The sequence below is a fragment of the Diprion similis genome, chromosome 3 (assembly GCF_021155765.1).
Source record: "Diprion similis isolate iyDipSimi1 chromosome 3, iyDipSimi1.1, whole genome shotgun sequence".
Lineage (NCBI taxonomy): Eukaryota > Metazoa > Arthropoda > Insecta > Hymenoptera > Diprionidae > Diprion > Diprion similis.
The window spans coordinates 7,214,691-7,235,513 of record NC_060107.1 but is presented as its reverse complement, the minus strand read 5'-3'; the positions used below and the strand labels follow the sequence as shown (position 1 = coordinate 7,235,513).

The window sequence follows — 20,823 nt, the reverse complement described above, 5'->3', positions numbered from 1 at the left end:
AATAATCTGTTTAAAACGCGGATTCGTTTCGTTGTTGAATATTTCACTTTTCAATATTGCATTTCACGTTATTTATTACTAACATTTAATTAACTGTTGAAATAAAAGCAAATCTGTTAGAACGACTTCGTAGAAAATAATATCCTGGATAAAATGAAGCATGTATCGTAGAGTGAAATCAGACGAATCGATGCTGGATTTTTAATCATATTGTAGAGCTTTTAAACAAAGCATGTCGATACCAAACTCAACCGTTTCTTTATGATTCCAACATTTTCTACTCACGTATTTTCAAAGACACCCTCGTAGCTTGCGGATATAACATCGACTACTGGTGATAAAGTTAACAAAACTTGTCAAATGATCAACCAACCTCCTCGAAGTTGCCCTGAACTCAGTTATTTTGCCAAAAGGATCAAAGGATATTCAGGTGCTATAGTTTCAGGACGCAATTAATCAACCGTTGATAATAATCAATGATACCACTTTTTGAGTTTTTGCCAACTCAGTCGGTATTATAGCAATCCTCTCGAAATTACTGTTACACTCGATAAAGCGCGATCAGCTCTTCAAGTATAGAACCGTTTATAGCCTCGTTGTCAACGGCGTCTTGGCTTCGTCATGACTTTAGGCGCGATTATGTTTAATGCCTGAATTCAAGATAGGCGGGGTTGATCGTTACGGCGATCATACTTGCAACAGAAACGCTTTAGATAAGATAACCGGACAACTTTTTGTTCCTTTTTTTTCTACTCGCTTGCCGAGAGATTTTGCCTTGAGTAAAGTGCGAATCAATGAAACACAATCGCGTGTAAATTAGCGCTCACTAAACGGCGACGATCTATCACGACGGGTGATGTATAGGCGTTGACCTTTTAATTGGGAACATTCGCGTGACTATGACGGTAGATTCGTGCCCCGAAATAATGAAGGGAAACCGGAAAGGCGCTTGATCCTTCTATCGCGACTCGCAGGGAGTCCTCATAATTTAAACATTTTCCAATTGTGGTAAATTTCATGCCTTACGATGGCTCAAAAGTTGGAGTAAAATGGGCTTAACCGATATTCAATAATTCGTTTCCTGCTTAGAGGGGGAAAAAATTCACTTTTATCTTCTCTCTATCTTTGAAACATCGAAATAGTTAAGGAATTGTAGGATGCATACAGCAATTATAATACATTTACTTACTTTCTCTGCCTTGTTTATCGGCCTCGAAAATCGACAAGCGAATTGTTTTACGGGTATAATAACAATTCTATACAACGAATAATTGTAAGCCGGATTTGGGTAGAGGTCGAGGTGATTAGGATCAGTTCGCGTTTATAATTAGCGAGAAATGTTTCTCGGCAAACCCGAACGCTCTCAATTATTATCAACTTCACGGTTCGCTTTCGTCCATTGTATAAATTGGAGAACGGATCTCCCGCAGGTTCGTCAGCAATGCGAATCCCTCCCGTATTTTTCGAATCCGGGCACCAGTGACAAGTGTTCGATATTTTCAGGCAAATGAATTTTAACGAAAATCGTATAATGCCTGCAGTTTTCCATTTTTCAGACTACATATATCCGCGGGAGTTCGGAACCAACGATAATAAAACGTGCGATATTTACCATGGTTATATTATTCATAGAGAAAAAAAAAGCAGGGCCATTCGCTCCGTTCAAAGAGTATTCAAATTTTTGTTCAACAATTTGATTGATTTTTATTTTCTTCTTTCTCGATGAGAGACTAAGTCAATTTTTTCCAACTCTTGAATTTAACGCTCACGCGCTGTACGCCGGGGTCAAATTGACCCCGCAGTCTGTTTACCGTAAATTCCATATGGAAAAGATGCAAAAAATAATCCGATTTGATCCAAGATAAATAACGAAATATCGTTAAAATCATTAATTCATTCTTTTGCCAAAAATTCAATCTCACTTACCGAAATACATACCTTTTTTTTATTGTGCAGTATTTCCATATTCTTTTTCGTTAATATCCGTGTCTTGAAAGTTACTTGGTCGATTTTTATTTCAAAATATTGAAAAAATTCAGTGAATTACGATTTTTTTTTCTTTTTAGTAATATGATCCATTTTTCGGCATTTTGTTGTTTGACGATTACTTTTTTTTCATATTCAAAGTTTCATTTCGCTAAAGATGACTAATTTGCCTTGTTATTATAATAGTTAAAGAGTACGCCAGAATTTTTTCAATTCAATTTATGTTTAAACGAATGAGAATTTATTTGCTAATACGCAACGATTGATTTCTTCAGTGTAATTACAAAAACAATTATGGGCACTATAAATAAATGAAACCAGGCTATTCTATATTTACTGAAATTGCAATAATCATGTTCTTGACTCGTCTAAAGTTGGCGACCCCCGTCATGTAGGCCAAATATAAATATTTAAACGTACCGCGACTCGCTCCCCTCTATTATCCGGATATTATACTTAGCTACTTCTCGTATGTACGTGTATAAATAATAAACGAATGGTTGTATATAAAATTTTGTACGTGTATTGTGTGTGTATTGATCCGATAGTATATAATTATAAAACTGATCGCGATTACAAAGTGAGCAGTACTTCGAATAACTGAAAAAAAATTCACTCTTGTAAAATTTTATCCGTATTTTTTCATTCTTTACTATAACCGGAAAATTTTGTTCCGGGTTTATAGCCAACTAAAATAACGAATATAGCTAACTAAAGAAACGGATGGAATGTTGCAATGATAAACAGAAAAATTCGTATTGACAAGTGTAATCTTAATTAAGAATTGGTTTTAATAAATTACTGTTTTTTCTTGCAATTCTATAAATATTCAAACCTTTATTGTAACGATTGTAACCGATTTTACAAAAATTTTCCATCAACTAAACAAGACGAAATTATTCTCAGTGGAGCGGATTTCCTTAACCGTTTTCGCTCTCGCATTTTCAGCTACATTAACTCATCCTTTCAACTCTATACGAAAAAACAATGATTGTTCTGACGTTTCAATTTTCCTTTACATCCTGAATCCGGAAGTAAATTCACCCTCTCAGGTGCACCTTCTCATCGAGGCGAATTGCTTAGGTACTTTTTAAAACGCTGAACCCGAGCTATCCGAACGTCGAGAATCTCGTATCATAGGTGAAAAACTATAGGTTCAAGTAAAAAAATTGACGAGGGTATATAAGGCGATGAAGAAAAACGGTAAGGTGATATAAAGTTTGGGAGTAACGTCTGGAAACTAGTTTCGAAAATCTGCTGCAATCGCGGTTCCCCCGTAAAATTCACGCTGCTTGGACTCTACCTTATATGTATCTATAAATATGTATGTCCGTGCTGCACAAACCTTATATGTACATACATACATTCATATATATATATATATATATGTATACCTATATACCATATGCACTCTTGCGATTTTACCTCGACGAGATTTTCTTGGATTGCGGCGGTGTAATTGAGAGATTTCCATGCCGGCCGGTGAAAATCCGCGATACAGAGGGAGGACGAGTGCAGGAAATAAACGTGGCTTTAACCACGCAATGGTAGAAACGGAACGGAAAATTTGCATAAATCCGTAGCAGTCACGAAATCGCGTCACCTCTTCTGAATATACAAGAATAGTTACACGTATTTGCGGAATTATGACGTCTATTGCAGTGAATTTTTCGCCTCTTGTTTTCTCTTGCACAATTTTCTTTTCATTCAGGCTACCGTAAGAGCCACGTGAAACTATCTGAAATTTTTTTTTTATTTAGAAAGAGTTTTAATCGGTGTTGGTAGAGCAAATGTTTTGTTGAATAAAAATTTTATTAAAAGCTTTTGTAGATTTGATCAGCTGAGATGTATAAGAGATACGATGAACGATGAGTGATTTGAGTAACTAAATGAAGAAAAAACAAACAATTTTATCGATGATAGACTTGAAATTTTCATGTCAATCGAAAATTTGTGCATTTTGAAATCTTCGATTCCTGCTCCCAAGTTTCTTTCGTCCCTCTGCAGTAAATTTTTGCCACAATTATTATCAATACTGAGCGCGGTTTTGCTGACGAGAAAATATCAAGATTATTATTGCAAAGCAGGGGATGGAAATTGCTGAAATTCTCTTGAAACAATTCAATCTTCACCTCCGGTCGTCACCGCGTGATTCGTCTCGAGTCGTTTAGGTACATTAATATTTAAGCGTCCTTTTTGCAGCCAAGGATCGACCCCGTTGTAGTCGTAAGGATTGCAGATTAACGGGTGTCGAATAGTTTTGGGGCAAAGGGTCGACTCGTGGGATGATTTATAATCCTTGCCACGGCTGAAATATCAACCGCGAAAATACCGCCCTTCGCTTTTTGTCGTATCGAATTATCCGCATTGCTGTATTGCAAATTACACAACAGAACTTTTGCGTGTAAATAATTTAACAGTAAGTAAAAACAATAAAACAACGAAACAATAAACATGTGCAGCTATGATTAATTTCAATCATGAGAAGGGAGAAAAGTTCATACATCCTCATTTTCTACTTTCAATCTCAAAAGTTACATGCCGACAAATTTCAAATTAACTTCTCAGTCTTATGTCGGGTAAATCAAATCTGTGAAATGCTGCGGCCGTATGAAATCGTCACAATTCCATACCGCGATAAAATTCCAAGCTGATTTTGAGCAAATACGAAAAGCGATCAAAACGTGTACAGGTGAAGAAATACATCAACGTATGAAAAAAATGAAGTGAAAGATTCTCAATGAAAATTTTATATACAAATCGTCATAAACTTCTCTCTACTTATTGATTATTTTTTATTTATTTATTTATTTTTTCTATTCATCATCATCCAGCATGCATAATACATTAAATAAAATTTATAAATATCTCCGCAATTTATACATTTAAAATTATACCCAACTCTGAAATACGACTCGGATTTGTACGCGTTTCAACCCCTAAGTTGTTTTGATGGCGAGGCGTCTAGCAGCCGCAATTTTACCGCATAAATTAACATTCGGATATCCGTTTCCTGCGATGCTAAACAGCCTTATTCATTTCGCCTTGAGAGTGTCGTGTATATATATGTATATACATAGCTAAGTGTGACGTCTGGAAGAAAAATAAATAACGAAGGACAGTCGGCTGAGCGATGAGATACGTTTTTGAGTGTATAAAATGATGTACGTTGAGTCTCGAGATACAGCCAACGGCGCTTTTGAACCGTTCCTTTCAAGTCGGCTAGCCGAAAAGGTTTGTTCATTTAGTGTCAGACTCGCGGTTTTCTGAGACGCTTTAATGGACCGTCGCGCCCCAAACCATCATCCTCGTCCCTCCTTTCTTTGCCCCTGAATCGCGACAGATACTCACAACAGGCGTAAGAACGTAGAGAGCAAACGTAGTGTGTCATCCAAGCATAACGCGCGGAACGATATTACCGGGTGAAAAAAGCTCGCGCGAATAATTTGAGTCTAAAGGTGAGCTCACCGCAGGAGGAAAGTCCTTAACGCGTTAAGGAGTCGATGCTTTTTAGTAATTTTATTGGGAGTCAGTCGTGGACTACGTATTTATCGAATTGTTGAATTTTTAAACTACGAAAATCTCTTCGAAAATAATAGTACATTATGTAACAAGGGACTTAAGACTTTATTCCCGACTCAATTTTGCTCACATTATTCACTTAAAAGTATTTTCGTGTTATGTGGAAGTATGATGTATCAATCTGAAATCTATAATATTATTGAAAACAGAAATATTAAGAAAGAGACATGTAGTTCAAAATGGAATGGGAAAAGAGATAAACTGAAAAACTGAAAAATTAATTTGCGGGGAGGAAAAGTGCTATTTTTTTCCCTCGTTCAAAGGGGGAATAATATACTATTTTCGTCCCGCTTTTGAGGAAAAAAAAAGTGAACATTATGGTTGAGTCGGGAATAAACGAAAAATCGATAATCTTACTTACCGTAATTGTAAGCAAAAGCTTGGATGTCGATTCTTCCGATTCTTCGTTCTGAGTCCTTTCAAGATGGTCAAAAATCTAGTCACTCATCCCTTCCTTCGGTAAAAAAAAATCACAGAAAAGCGGGGAGGACGGAAAGCGCAAAGTGAAAAGTGAAAACAGGACGGGAAGAAGAATCTGGAAAAAGCTCCTTAACCTTGAGGTATGCTGCACATAATATGATCGCCGAGGTGCGGAGTTGGAAAGCTCATTGCTCGTATTCTTCGCTTCAATTCTCGCTGCGGGTTCTAAAGAACAATCGGGCGTGGGGTTCATTCGGAGCTTTTCGAGTGCGGTTGATGCGTGAAATTTCACTCCCCCGAGACTCGACCCTCGATTTCGTCCCGTGCGGTGGACCAGGCTCCTGGTTTTTTCTCGTGCCTTTTATTTCGAACTTCAATATTATTATGTTATGTACAAAGCTGGAGAATAAAAGGGCTTTGTGCCCTGTGCGGTGGTATTTGAAGAGCTGGGCGAGAAACGGAAAGAAAACAAGCGGCCTTAGACTGGCCGTGAGCCAGCTCTCGAACTTTCGGTTCGAAAAAAAGAATAAGATCCAATTCGAATTTTGAACTACAAATTCCGATTATTCGTGATTAACGATTTAAAAGCTCTCAGGTACCATGTTTCATGAAAGTATGTTGATTGTTTTTCATTTGAACCACGATAATGGATCCACCGTTATAAATTTTGGAAGTCTGACCTTGGATTCGTTACTGGCGACCCAAAAAACCTCCGCCTACGAATTTGTACCAAAATCGGAATATTTTTACAGTTTTTTTTTACCACATTGGATCACCATTTTGAGTTTCACAATCTGACTTCAGATTTGTGATCAGGCACTCGATCAAAATCCAAATGTTTTTAGTCTTTTTTAGCTTATCAAATTCGCCAAATCTAAATTCTGCAAATCTGACCTTAGGATCGTGATTAGCGGCCCAAAAAACTTCACGGTACCAATTTTCGTTCAAATCTATTCATCCATTCAAAGATATAAATAATTAAAAAAGTGTCGAACCGATCAGAGCCAAAATCTAATGATTTTTAAATTTGGAAAAGCCACGGCGATTGAGACCAAAATCATTGAATTCCGGTAACTCGTTGTTGAAAATCAAGATATCGTTGGTAAAAAAAAATTGAACATGTACGTACATTCAAACACACACACGCAGACTTCCATTCGAAAACTGATTGAAGGTGATTGTCTGAACTTCAAAACGTTGCGATCTAGTGAAAAGTAAACTTTTCATTCTCAGTATGATTACAATAACTTTCTTCATTCTCTGAAAATAGAGAAACGGTAAGATGAAAAGGACTAGCAGCACCAACTTATTCTTCTCCTGCGGTTTCAGCGTTTGCGGAATCCAACACTTTCAACGGGCAGGGCACAGGCACCTCAACCTCTTTCAGAGTACCTACTACGTCGTAGTGACATTCTCAACTGTCGGCTACGGCGATTTCGTACCGGACATCTGGCCCTCTCAACTCTACATGGTCATCATGATCTGCGTCGCCCTTATCGTACTTCCGACTCAGGTGAGTCGATTCTTTATTTAAATTTTGGTACAACAAAACATTTTCAAATCCTTTGAATCGATCGGAGCTTTTGGGAGACTGGAGGGAATAGCGGGTGCAGCCTCGACGAGAATTTATTTTACCTCGATTTTTACCAATCTACGAACAATATTATACCGCCGAATTTTTATAGATCATTTTTTTATGAATCACGCTGTTTTGGTCCCGAATATTGAAAGATCCTTTGATCGTGAATATAAACGATGGTGCGCCTGAAGCAGGACAGACGACTGACTCTTTGACGTTTGAAATCTGAAAGTTTTTTTTGTCTCATTAAAATATTTTTTATCATAGTTTTAATTTAAAAAATTTCCATCCACATTGATATTATTGGAATATTGTTGGTATTATTAGAAAATATGTTACAAGTAATTATTTAGTGTAATTAATATTGCAAATAATACATTTTCTGGTTGTTGCGATATTGAATTTGTTTCTCTGATTGAGTAGATTTTATCACTTATATTAGGCTTTGACATCAATTTATTGTAGTACCAATATCAAATCATCGCACAAGTTACTTGGAAAATATATTGACGCAGGTGGAATTAATCCTTTTCAGTGCAAAATCCGCTTCATTAAATCCCCAGATAATGTACAAGCAGGAGAATTGTTCCCCTATTTGGGTCATCGGAGTGAAACTTTGATGATCATGGGCATCGGCACGCGCAAACAGCAAATAGCAATATCCTGTCGAAATTTTCGTTAACCGCGACGTGGAATCCCTCCCAAAATCCCCCTAAATTATATACACGTAACAAAGGGCTGCGTGCAGAGTGCAAAGTTATCGCATATATACGCAAATCTAGACGGGATCAGAGGGCTGACCAAACCGTCTATTTTAAGCAATGAAATATTCTCTTTTCAGCGATTTATCGTAAATCTCAAACGATCTACTGAATAATTTAACTTGATTTTTTTCTTTGAATTATGAAAAATATGAACTCTCTTGGTATTAGTGAAGTTCAGTATTAACTAGACTGCAATATTGTACCTGACATTTTTTAGTCTGCAATTTGATTAACAGTTTGCGAAAATTCTGCATTTAATATACATTCGGTAGAGTTCACCATTATTGTATAATTATTAAATGATTATAACAATGATTTTTATTATTTTTAGCCATATGCTATACCTTTTCAACAGATTTTTTTCAGAATCGACAGCAAATTTCAGGCGCCTGCATCTCCGGCTTTCATTAAACGCGGTGGTCTAATTCTGACCACGTAAACCAAATATCCAATATCGCCGCAAGATGTATGATTGTATATATAGTCTGAATGAACGATTTGACATAGATTATTAAATATTCCTCACCAAATTTACTCAATCAATTTATTTTCTATATCTACTTGCCTCGCTCGATTCTTGACAGACGATGTTGGTTGTTTAAATATTTCGACGCTAATTCCGTAGAATAAATTTAAGTGGCCGTCGTTAACCGCTGATCTGTCGATAGTTCGAGCAGCTGGCCTTTACGTGGATGGAAAGACAGAAACTCGGGGGTTCCTATTCGTCACATAGAGCTCAGAGCGAAAAGCACGTGGTCGTTTGCAGCACGACGTTGCAGGCTGATACGATAATGGATTTTTTAAACGAATTCTACGCTCATCCGTTGCTACAGGTGAGTTTTATAAAGATTCGAAAAGTGAGCGTGTCACCGGCAATGTCACAGTAATTGTCTGATGTAACAGAATTTTTTCCACGAATTTTCATCAGCGTAAATTAAAAAAACAAAAACCATTGGCACTCTTAGGACTACTACGTCGTTCTTCTCTCCCCTATGGAGCTCGATACCACGATGAGGATGATCCTACAAGTCCCGATTTGGGCACAGAGGGTAATTTACATTCAAGGCTCGTGTCTGAAGGACGGCGATCTTGCCAGGGCTCGAATGAATGAGGCTGAAGCATGCTTCGTTCTGGCGGCTCGAAACTACGCCGACAAAACCGCCGCTGACGAGCACACGATACTGAGGTATAGAATACGAGGAATTTCCAAAAACCGTGCTGTAAACCACCTACCCAGCACCAGAAACATGTGACAGAAAGATCTTCTGAATATAAAGTGTAGTAAAGGAACACCAGGCCGGTTCTAGATGCAGATTCCCATACCGACATTTACCGCCACTTAGCCGAGACACAAACCTTTTTCTAGAATGTTCGAGGATCAGGGATATCCTCACTCTGGTCAGCCTAAATTCTGAAAAATAGGTTTGTGTCTTGGCTGATTGTTCAGTAATTGTCGGTGTAGGAATCTGTATATAGAACTGGCCTGGTATACCGACTAATACAACTGTTGCAACAAGCTGCGTTCAGTTCCCGGTATTTTCGTTGACTCTGAGCATTCGATAAGATCAGCACGTACATCGTGGTTCGTCAAGTCTTTAGTTGGTCATTTTAATTTCACAGGTCATGGGCGGTGAAAGATTTCGCACCGGCGGTTCCACAATACGTCCAAATTTTTCGTCCCGAGAACAAACTCCATGTAAAATTCGCCGAACACGTTGTGTGCGAGGATGAATTCAAGTACGCTCTATTAGCCAACAATTGTACGTGTCCCGGTGCCTCGACACTCGTCACATTGCTGCTTCATACTTCAAGGGGACAGTGAGTAGGATGCAAAGGAGCATGAATATGCGGGGAAAAAATGATGACTGTGTTTTTGGGGTTTTTGGTCAAATTGTCGCGTAGTTCCTTTGATGATTGAAAAATATTTGTTCGGCTACACTCGGACTTGTTTCAGAGAAGGCCAACAATCGCAAGAAGAATGGCACAGGCTGTACGGAAAGTGTTCCGGTAACGAAATATATCACATTATACTCGGGGACAGCAGATTTTTCGGCGAATACGAGGGTAAATCGTTCACCTACGCGTCGTTTCATAGTCATAGAAAATACGGCGTCGCATTGGTCGCTGTTCGCCCTGCTGAACTGCCCGAGTTTTACGAGGACACGATTTTGCTTAATCCAGGTGATGCTGCAACCCCATAAAATGAAATTGTACAATTTGTTGACAGTCCAAAAATTACCGAACATTTCATCTGAGCAAGTGCCGATGTACATTGACTTCTACAATATCTATCGTAACAGGCCCTCGACACATAATGAAGAAGACAGACACCTGCTACTACATGAGTATAACGAAGGAAGAAAACTCTGCCTTCGTTGTGGCGAACCATCAGAGTGGACTGATATCAGAACCAAACCAAGTCGTCGTGGAGACGAAATCGGACACTGCAACTCCTGCCGGAAACCTGGGAAGTGGCGGCGCGACGACAACTGCATCTGCCCAAGGAGGGAATGGTACTGCAATGAACGTCGGTCCAGAGGCTCACACTCACCGTCATCACAACAGTTCTAACACCCTGAGTGAAGTAGCCAAGGCCTGCACTGGGAACCAGGTGGAGGGCAAAGGCCAAGCTCCAAGCCTGGCCTCAATGCCTCCCCAGGTTATCTTGCAGGTCCCCCTTAGCACGCCTACACTTCACCAACACCTCAACCTACTCGCATCCGATGTCCACCGTGAGTGTCGCATGCGCCTCTTGCTTTCATTTCACTTATGGGTCCATGAACCATCCACATTCTGCCCTAGATTTTCTCGCCGGTACTAACTCCGTTCATCGGTTCAAGGTGGCTACCATGGAACAATTTCATGGTCAATTCGGGAATTGAAATTTAGATATTGTTAGATTCACACACATTGTTGAAACCGATTTTTTTCTTACAGTGTACGCATCCTTCGTGAAAAATTGTGGATGTACTGGTTCAGTACAATAGATCATCAATTAGAGTTGTGAATTGTCCTGTGTTGTAGTATCAAGAATGTAAATAGCATAGGTAATACTTGAGATGTAGAAATCGAATTGAATGACATGTTGAGTTGAAAGAATCATAGGTGGACGGTATAGATATACCGATCAATCCTCCAATGAACGTTAGTTGTTTCATTCAAACGACAAGCACAAACCTGCGATACATCCTTGAACACTACTCGTTATTCCATAGATAAGCACAATCTTCAGGTCAGTCGATTAGTTGAGCGTATCACTGCGGTCAAGTGCCAATGGACAATAAGTGACAAAAGGATGTTCTAATACTATTCTCTAAAATTTCTGACTGTAATTGAAATTGGTACTCCATTGACAGCTGGTATGGTCCCGTCTAATTCACACCTACATCATTCATAAAGGATCATCTACATGTTTAGACTTAGATAATTTGTCCCGCAAGCTTATCTGGTGAACGTGTAAAAGGGATCAATGTGAGGACATTAGAATGTATCTGTTCGTAGCTTTAAGGTCCAGATACCTTTGATTCGTATGTGACACTAATTTGAATGTTGATGTTGGACAGGATATTATCGTCGACTTTCTATATAGCAAAATGAAACTTATATGTACATACGTGTAGTGAAAAAAAAAGTTATAATGATCGAGAAAATTCGCATCAATCACAAATGAATCCATATATCGCCCGAAAACTATTCATATTTAGATGTTGCTTTACATGTTTGCTGAACCCTGCAATGTATTTAAAACCATACAACAAACTCGCATCCACTACTATCAACATCCTACATAACATGCTATACATATCTTTACAAAGATCTCACGCCATAAAATGGATCCATATAACGAAATAATCGTGGATTTTTACACATATTGGTCTGTAGTATTCTTACACCAAAGCCTTGTGCATGAGTAATGCATAAAATGCAGTCTATTGCAGCCCATATTTACAAATTTCAACCATCTTTTCCTTTCCCGTATCGACTATTCAAATCTATTCTGAAGCAATAAATGATTTATTGTTTCTACCAAAATTCTGTCTAAACAAAGAACTTTTTTTTTCATTCGAGTTTTAATATGGATGCTTATACATTTTCATACTGTAATTATACAAACACAGACACTCGTGTACACACTCATCATTTATAACATTTTATGGCGAAGATTTTGCTGAAATAAATCCTGGCAAACTTGATAATAACGAATATTCTTGATTATACTCTAGCTATGTACCTTGATCCTGGAGGTATGGGAGATTCGCGACAATGTCTAAAGGAAGGTGGATCAACGCCGCAAACGCCGATAACTGGAAATCATTTGGATGTACCAAGATCCGTCGATCCTAATCCTAATCTCCTAAGTCCGGAAATACTAACGCAGAGAAGAGGTCGGTAGTGAGACTTCATTAGAACGTTTCTAATTGGCAGGGTACATATAATGACGTTTTGATACGAAACCTCAGGAAGCAGACGACCCAGCATACTGCCTGTACCGGATATGCTAACAAGTTCAACGCTGCATCTTCCTGGGCAAGAATCATTGGATCACGAAGGTGACGAATCCGAAGATGAGATGGACGACGATGTTCCATGGAGATCACCCAGCGAAAAAATTGCGTAAGTAATTTTTCTCAGGTATTATTATCTACTCTAAATTGTATCATTTTATTGGACCATGTGGCACTACATTATTCGTTTCTATGTTGTCAGACACTTGAGTTTTATAAGTATTACTGCACATAGAATCGACTAGTCTTAATGATTGAGAAATGCACTTATCCAAAATACTATCTAGGATATAAAGGAACTATTTTAAGTTATCATACAACAACCTACAACAGTTTGATCCTCGAACTTGGAAAACGGTGTTACGGATCGTTAGCTTTGCTATTCAATCTTTTAATTACCCCGAGTTTTCTCTACTTGAATATTCTATGACTGGCTTAAAACAGGCTTAACTAGCCACTGTCTTCCACAGACAACTACCGCAAGCGTTTACTCATTTCACTATTTTCAAGATCTCTTATTAAAAACTGTAACTGCTTCTTGACTTTTCAGAATATTTTACGTCCTAACGTATATATATATATGCACTCTGTCGTGCACGCAAGCATGAATGAACGCCTAATTGTGATATTTTCTATTATCTGTACAATAAACAAGTATAAAAATTTCTTCGAACACCAGGTCGTGAAATTGTTTAGTATACATTGTTGTAGGTCAATTAACATTGACAGTAATTATTTCAATTTATGAACAGTGTAAAGATCTTCTCTTTTTTTCATAAATATTCCTCTTTTGTCTAGGGCTACAAATTAACACCGCGAATCAATTTTAGAAACGTAGTTATACATGTAAAAAAAATTTCACTTTCAATATTAGATAGATAAGATGGTCGTATGATATACAATGGTTTCACAAAGTCTAGTGAATAATTTTAAACACGCAATATCTTCTAGAAGTGTACATATGTATCAACTGAACACCATATCTTATGATTCTTCTCATATCCATTTCCATCATCACACCCACACATCCTTCTCACACCAATTAATCCTTCCGATATCTTGATGTCTATCGATGTGCTGTTGCATTGCTGTGTGATGCTGTCCTGCCTGACACCTTATAACCCTGTGGATGTTTTGATGTCTTCCCTGCATCACCTTTGTGTGCGACTTGCCGCACTTTATCTACATTGACTTGCTACTTCGGCAACCACAGCCTTAGAGGGTAAGTTCTGAACTCCATAATTATAAAAAAATTTTGGTAATCATACAAGATTCACTGTTACTGTAATATCGAATATACATTTTGATTCAAATGACTCTTAATAACTTAAGAATAAAACTTGAGTATCAAACTGATCTAAAGTGCAGATATTACCAAAGATTTTACAGTCATGCAACTCACGGTTTACGATATTTTGGGCTCGACTTGATCACACAGTCATTATACATAATTTCTTTGATATTGCACGCAGGCTGTATTTGAAATTATCTGCACACAACTATTTCGCACCAACATATGAGAGCCAGTAACCACCACATGTCTGAGATTTGAATTTATGAGGTACATTTGCAATCTGTTTCAAAACTTCTAATCGAATCTTACTCTAAATAATGTTACAGGATAGTGAAGGGCTTTCCACCAGTGTCACCGTTTATAGGAGTCTCTCCAACCCTGTGCTACCTTCTCAAAGAAAAAAAACCACTCTGTTGTTTACAACTTGCACAGGTATGATCAGATTATGACTGAAAACTTTTACCTGAACCGAACCTTGTGCAGGTATATTGTAATAAACAATAGACTGAAAGTGTTAAATTATTTTCAGGTCTGTGAGCATTGTTCATATCGAAACGCGAAAGAATATAACTGGCAGAATAAAACAATTATATTAGCTGCAGATTACGCCAGCAATGGAATATACAATTTCATCATTCCGTTAAGGGCCCATTTTAGGTAAATAACAATGTTTTGTCGCAACCATCCGTCTATTATTAATCACATCGTCCTCTTACAGATCGAAAACATCGTTGAACCCAATAATTTTGCTTTTGGAAAGGCGGCCGGAAATCGCATTCCTCGATGCGGTATCATATTTTCCCTTAATCTACTGGATGTTGGGATCTATCGACTGTTTGGACGATCTATTGCGAGCGGGTATCACGCTGGCCGAAAATGTTGTAGTTGTAAATAAAGAGCTGAGCAATTCCGCCGAAGAAGATACCCTGGCTGACTGTAACACCATCGTGGCAGTGCAGACAATGTTCAAGTAAAGATAGTAGTTACTCCTCGATATGAACTTGAAATATCATTTCCCATTGCCGTATAGTGAAATTTATCGCAGCATGCAACGATTTGCTTCAAGTGCATTCATTGTCAGTTCTCTTCTTGTGCTTTGACAGATTCTTCCCTAGCATAAAAAGCATAACGGAGCTGTCCCAATCCAGCAACATGAGGTTTATGCAGTTTCGGGCTCACGACAAATATGCCCTTCATCTCAGCAAAATGGAAAAGGTACTCCTCAGTACTACTTCCGGTGACAACTACTCCGATGAGCCTCCGATGGGCTCCCCGGTAACATAATATCACTCAATCTGATCTCTGATATGACTGACTGGTTTATTCGCCTAAAAACTGTAAAATTATTACACACACACCTCGCTCAGCACTTTAGCCCTATTTTCCTAATTTCCGTTTTTATAAACCCCCCCCCGCCCCTCCCTAAAAAACAACAGCTTGCTTGAACAAAAGAACTTTGGATCATCTGTCGACTTCACGTTGATACATTTTGTGAAATTCGTGCATAAAGTCAAAGGAAAATCTGTGGATTTTGTTTAGAACATCATAAAACTGAATAAGGAAATTGGAGCTCTGGTGGTTGGCCAATTCGGTGGTTAAACTTAATACAGTTAGAGGCACTAGTTTGTATCGTTGCTTATATAGACAATTAGATGCTGTTCGCCTTGGTTTTTTCTGTTTTCTTTTCTATAGTACATACTTAGTTAACAATCTTTGGAATGATTTTGAACTACACTGTTTTATTGATACAGTAACAAACTGATAGCGATTATCGGGAAATAGCATATCGACAATGCAGACGTGAGATTTACAATTAGATTATGTGAATGAGAAAGACAAATCTCTCCATATACAGATCGAAAAATTTTATCTTACCTCAGATTTTAGGATTATCTAAAAAAAAAAAAGGATACACATGTGTGAATATGTTTACATAACTACTATACATATATTTACATTGAAATCTTGACGTGGCGAGTTTTGTTGTACAGTAGAACATTCTACGTAGTTTTGTGGTATGTGCTGCTCTGATTTTTACTAGCATGGTACCTACTCTATAAAGTATTGAGCTTCCAGCATTCTCCGATTAACCCATTACACACTTGTATTATAAATATAATAATTATATATAGATGAGTACTTTATTGATTCGAAGGATAACAATACTGTTTAAAAATATTTTTAATCATCTGAACGTCTCTCATATTATTCTGTGCAAAGATATATTTCAAGCTCCTTCATACGATAATTGTTTTCTTAATTGATCTAATAATTGATTAATTGGCCGATAATGCTGTGGTAAATTCAATAACTTGAAACTTCTTCATCCTTGAAACGTGAGTTTTCTCATTGTGCTAAAAAGTTCGTTGCCTAATGTAACTACATACATATGTATATACAATATACACATTATTAGAGAAGTTTTACTGGAAATAATTTATAATTATGATAAGGATGATTCATAAAATACGAATTTCTACTTCTATGCTGATATAATTTTTTCAATATATTTCTCAGAAAGAAAAAGAACGGGGATCACACATATCGTACATGTTTCGCCTGCCGTTCGCAGCTGGGAGTGTCTTCAGTGCTTCAATGCTCGACACGCTGTTGTATCAAGCTTTCGTCAAAGATTACGTCATCACGTTCGTCCGGCTACTTTTGGGAGTGGATCAGGCGCCAGGATCCGGCTTTCTTACCTCTGTAAGCTCTTCACGTTTCATTCAATTTAATCGTGCTATGAAAATTTCATATTTGCAGCTAAAAATCTAACGCAGCTGTTATTAATCATTTTTATTGATATACGATTGTTTCGTCAAAATTATCATACTTCATATTCATTTATCGTAGCCCATTTTTCTGATTAATTTCATTATTGTAATCCAGATGAGGATAGCAAAGGACGACATGTGGATCAGAACTTACGGTCGTTTGTACCAGAAACTGTGCTCCACAACGTGCGAAATACCGATCGGTATTTACAGGACTCAGGATACAACGGCAGCAGAGACTTCGCAGGTAATTGAAAAATTGAGCCCTTAACTGAAATCCTCTTTTAATTGTTATGGAAGACATTTTTAGAAGGCCAAGTGTGAAAATTACCCGTGAGTAGCGCATGGCTGGGTTCTTGTTCCATTTCATGCATAAACATCTCGATAGGAAATCATTTCATTTCAGGTGTATACAGATCTAAGGCCTATTTTATAACGAAGGTCACAAAAGAGAATGATCGATTAAACCGTGGATTATCATTAAAAATCGCACATCATTCCACATCATGTAAAACAGCTCATATTGTCAACGCAGTTAAACGTCTGAAACTCTTGAAATCGCATGCAATAATTTGTGTTAACAAAATTGTACAGCAATAATAGTTAACGGAGACTCACCTAATTGATTTACCATAAATGCGTTAAGCATGGAATATGAAAAAAGAAATAATTTTCATCTCAATAAAGAAAATTCGTGAAGGCAGCCGGAAGAAACTGAAACTCGTATGAACAAACCGTCGTTCGTCGTCTTCTGGTAACAATAAAAATTTCCAAAAACTGTAAGATTGCGGGATATTGCTGGAGTAATCATAAACACTGGTAACTGCGACTTCATCCCCGTGTACGCCGTTTATATGTTGCTGAAAGTGGCTGGTTTGTAGTAAGGGTAGAATTGCTTGTCATTTAACAGGCTGACTCAGATGCAGAGAGCGACGCTGGCGTTGGGGTAACATATAAAGCCCGATATTCAGCTGCTGCATCTTGCTTAGCTAATTGCGCTACACGTGACAAAGGTGCCTCTGCCGTAAGTATTGATGTGGTTGGTTGGTTTTTTTTTTCTTCTTCTGTTTGGTCCGCACACCGTTTCTCACCACATTTTCAAAGCACGCGCCTTTGTGCACGTCAAAGTTTCTAAATTGTTGTCCGCAATAGTCGAATGCTTTGCATGTTTGTCGTTAAACCGCGTCATGCTAAAGACAGACGAACCGATGTCGTTATTTTATCACAGTCTCATCAACATTAATGCAGCTGTTTACCTGTAGATACTAATTATATGTTACGTAGTATTTATTGCCTTACATTGTGCTTCGAGGTGTTTGAAAAAAGCAAATAGCTTCTCAGAGTTTGTTGATATTAATATGGAAATATTATTTTCGCAGTGTATAGGCACCAGATGATTTCAGGCACATATAATATACCCAGTTAAAATTTAGATTTTAGTAAACAATTTTAAAAAGGTTAATCTGATTAACTTATTATTTCCACGCCACTGTTCTGATACTATACATATATATATTGTACTAGTGACGTATTTTGTAAAACGGCGATGCACTGCTTTAAAATATAAACTGCTGTTACATATGCAATATGGGTATTGCATTCCTAAAGACTGAATAGTTCATCGTCTCCGAAGATTTAATGCGCACGCGCTAAATCCAAGTCAAAATTTTTTAACTTAATTCACCCCCACGAGGGTGGGGGTAAAATATAAAAAGAAGGAGAAGTAAGAGGATAGAAAAGTCAGAAATCCTCTCGATAATATAAAATTAAATACAGATTCTCGGTTTTGAGGTTTCTGTAGTTTTCCTTTCTGTATTTCGACTTTCTATATTTTCGATTTTATATTCTTGGACTTTCCACGTTTAAAAATTCTACCTACAACATTTTCGCGTGTATGAAAATTCTATATTTCCCTACTTCTATCAATTGGTAAAACCAGTTTTCTACCCCTACTTAGAGACAGTTGGTTGCTCTGACAAACAGCCGCTCTAGGATTGTAGCGCATGCGCATTAAATTTTAGCAGAGGGCGCATCGTGCAGTCGTTAGGAATTCACTCCGTATACATATAACGAAGAATACTAGTAGCCTCGCAGATTGTGACGCAAGAAATGTCTTTTTTTTTTCAGTATTCCGTAAGCCTTGGAGACGAAGCACGAGACAACCACGCCCAACAAATCGAACGTGCAGAGATAGCGAACCTGGTACGATCGAGAATGGAATCCCTGAATCTACCTGTCGCTGACTACGACGACGTGTCGGAAAAACGGAACTCGTTATCTTATGTGATAATCAACCCTAGCTGTGACTTGAAACTGGAAGAAGGTGATATAGTGTATTTAGTGCGTCCCAGTCCATTCTCCGCCCAAAAGACATTCGAGAGACACAATTCTAGGCGAAAAAGTAACATTAGCTTTTGCTCCGCTCAGCTGGTTGCGCAGATGAGCGCAGCGGTTGCCTCGGCAGGAATTGGTGGCGGCCCTGGGAGCCGGCGAGGTTCGGGGATTGGGTTGGCTAGAGCGCCACCTCTTGGAAATACGAAATCAAATTCTCTCTCTTTACCGGACAGTCCCACTGTAGCCGGTCAGCTCCGGGGCCGTTCTAATTCGTTGAGGGTAGTTGATGACATTTTACTCCGACGAAGCAATTCTCTTAGACAGGGTCTAACGACCAGGCGGAAAAGTAGCCTGGAAGACATAGGTCTGGGCGCCCTGTCTCACCCTTCGAATCACAATCCAATTAAAATTGCTCTGAACGGCTCTATCGGCTTAGAGGTCACTCCGCCGGAAGAGGGAACTCCCGGAGGTGGCGCTAGTAACACCGGAATCCTCGACGTAGGACTGCCTTCCCTGTCTGCGATGGGGGGCAGTTTGGGCCCTTCGCTTGGCGCCGGCCTCGGTGGCTCCCTGGGAGGTCTTTACGATCCACCCTCGATCCAGAGTCCGATGGGACCTCCGATGCAAATTCAAGGGAGTTCGCAGGATCCCCAGCATATTCAGGGGACGATAGTATGATACAACCTTATGTGGGGACGCCGACTCTCTAGTGTAGTTCGGAATAAATGGCTATAAAGTTCCCACATAGGCAGCAAATTCTATCCGCAATAGAAAATGACGACATTGTCGGGGCACGTGAAATCGATCTGGCTATCCAAAATAATAATGGATACCAAGCCTGGAATGATTCGTACCAAGGCTTGCTCCGATGAAACAGGGCAATCCGACGTCATTGTGCTAGGAGAGCATATATATTATCTTGTAATGTGAAAAAAAAATTAATAGAAAACACGTCGAATCACGGCACAGATCGTGATGCGACGTATTTTAACATACGGCTCAGAGAGCTCTGACTTAAAGCTTGTAATATTTTTTTTCTTTCCTGACAATAACACAATAAGGCGAAAAGGGTAAACAATTATCGAGCTACAATAACGAAGTAGAAACTCTCAAATCTGGATATAAAAAGATTCTCTGAAGCACTCTTTGAAATGAATTTCTGTATCAGGGAAAACGGATTAAACATATAACTTTTTTGTCGTCAGGGAATTGATGATTCATTTTTTTCAGATACATCGAATAATATTAAATCGACTCGTTAATTATGGTTTCAAAAAATTGTATAGAAATTCAGGAAGAACGGAAAAAAATTGGCAAGCATCAGAAAATATCTGATAATGAGAATATTTCGCATATAGTAACTTTCGCGAAAAGCTGTTCACTTCGAGTTTCAGACGTGTGTTGTGTGGAAAATATTGCTGAGAAAGTACAAAATTTTCCCATAGATTCAATGAGTATTCAGAGAAATGTTTTTACCAAAATACTGGGATGTTTATTACTTCATACGGTAAATTAAATTTCTAAACACACTTTTCTCATAATCTTAACCGTATTACGATTCCCCCTGTGAACTCCCTCGAAAAGCTGC

At 38.3% G+C, this 20,823-nt stretch overlaps 1 protein-coding gene across 15 annotated transcripts in view; it reads left to right on the top strand.

Moving 5' to 3' along the window:
* LOC124404604 (potassium channel subfamily T member 2) overlaps positions 1 to 20,429 on the top strand; it is a 144,715-nt gene extending 124,286 nt beyond the window's left edge. For 7 of the 15 annotated variants that reach the window (XM_046878904.1, XM_046878895.1, XM_046878894.1 and 4 more), the window contains 17 exons: positions 7,318 to 7,501; positions 9,000 to 9,164; positions 9,297 to 9,517; positions 9,952 to 10,149; positions 10,286 to 10,512; positions 10,632 to 11,063; positions 12,555 to 12,716; positions 12,792 to 12,945; positions 14,050 to 14,058; positions 14,457 to 14,562; positions 14,660 to 14,787; positions 14,849 to 15,100; positions 15,234 to 15,405; positions 16,648 to 16,833; positions 17,017 to 17,148; positions 17,812 to 17,925; positions 19,029 to 20,429. In XM_046878904.1, the coding sequence (XP_046734860.1) occupies positions 7,318 to 7,501; positions 9,000 to 9,164; positions 9,297 to 9,517; positions 9,952 to 10,149; positions 10,286 to 10,512; positions 10,632 to 11,063; positions 12,555 to 12,716; positions 12,792 to 12,945; positions 14,050 to 14,058; positions 14,457 to 14,562; positions 14,660 to 14,787; positions 14,849 to 15,100; positions 15,234 to 15,405; positions 16,648 to 16,833; positions 17,017 to 17,148; positions 17,812 to 17,925; positions 19,029 to 19,913 (3,727 nt within the window). In that variant the 3' untranslated portion in view covers positions 19,914 to 20,429. The remainder of the gene's footprint in view (positions 1 to 7,317; positions 7,502 to 8,999; positions 9,165 to 9,296; positions 9,518 to 9,951; positions 10,150 to 10,285; positions 10,513 to 10,631; positions 11,064 to 12,554; positions 12,717 to 12,791; positions 12,946 to 14,049; positions 14,059 to 14,456; positions 14,563 to 14,659; positions 14,788 to 14,848; positions 15,101 to 15,233; positions 15,406 to 16,647; positions 16,834 to 17,016; positions 17,149 to 17,811; positions 17,926 to 19,028) is intronic. The other 8 variants (XM_046878896.1, XM_046878906.1, XM_046878902.1 and 5 more) reach the window with 6 other exon arrangements.
* Positions 20,430 to 20,823: the final 394 nt, after the last annotated feature.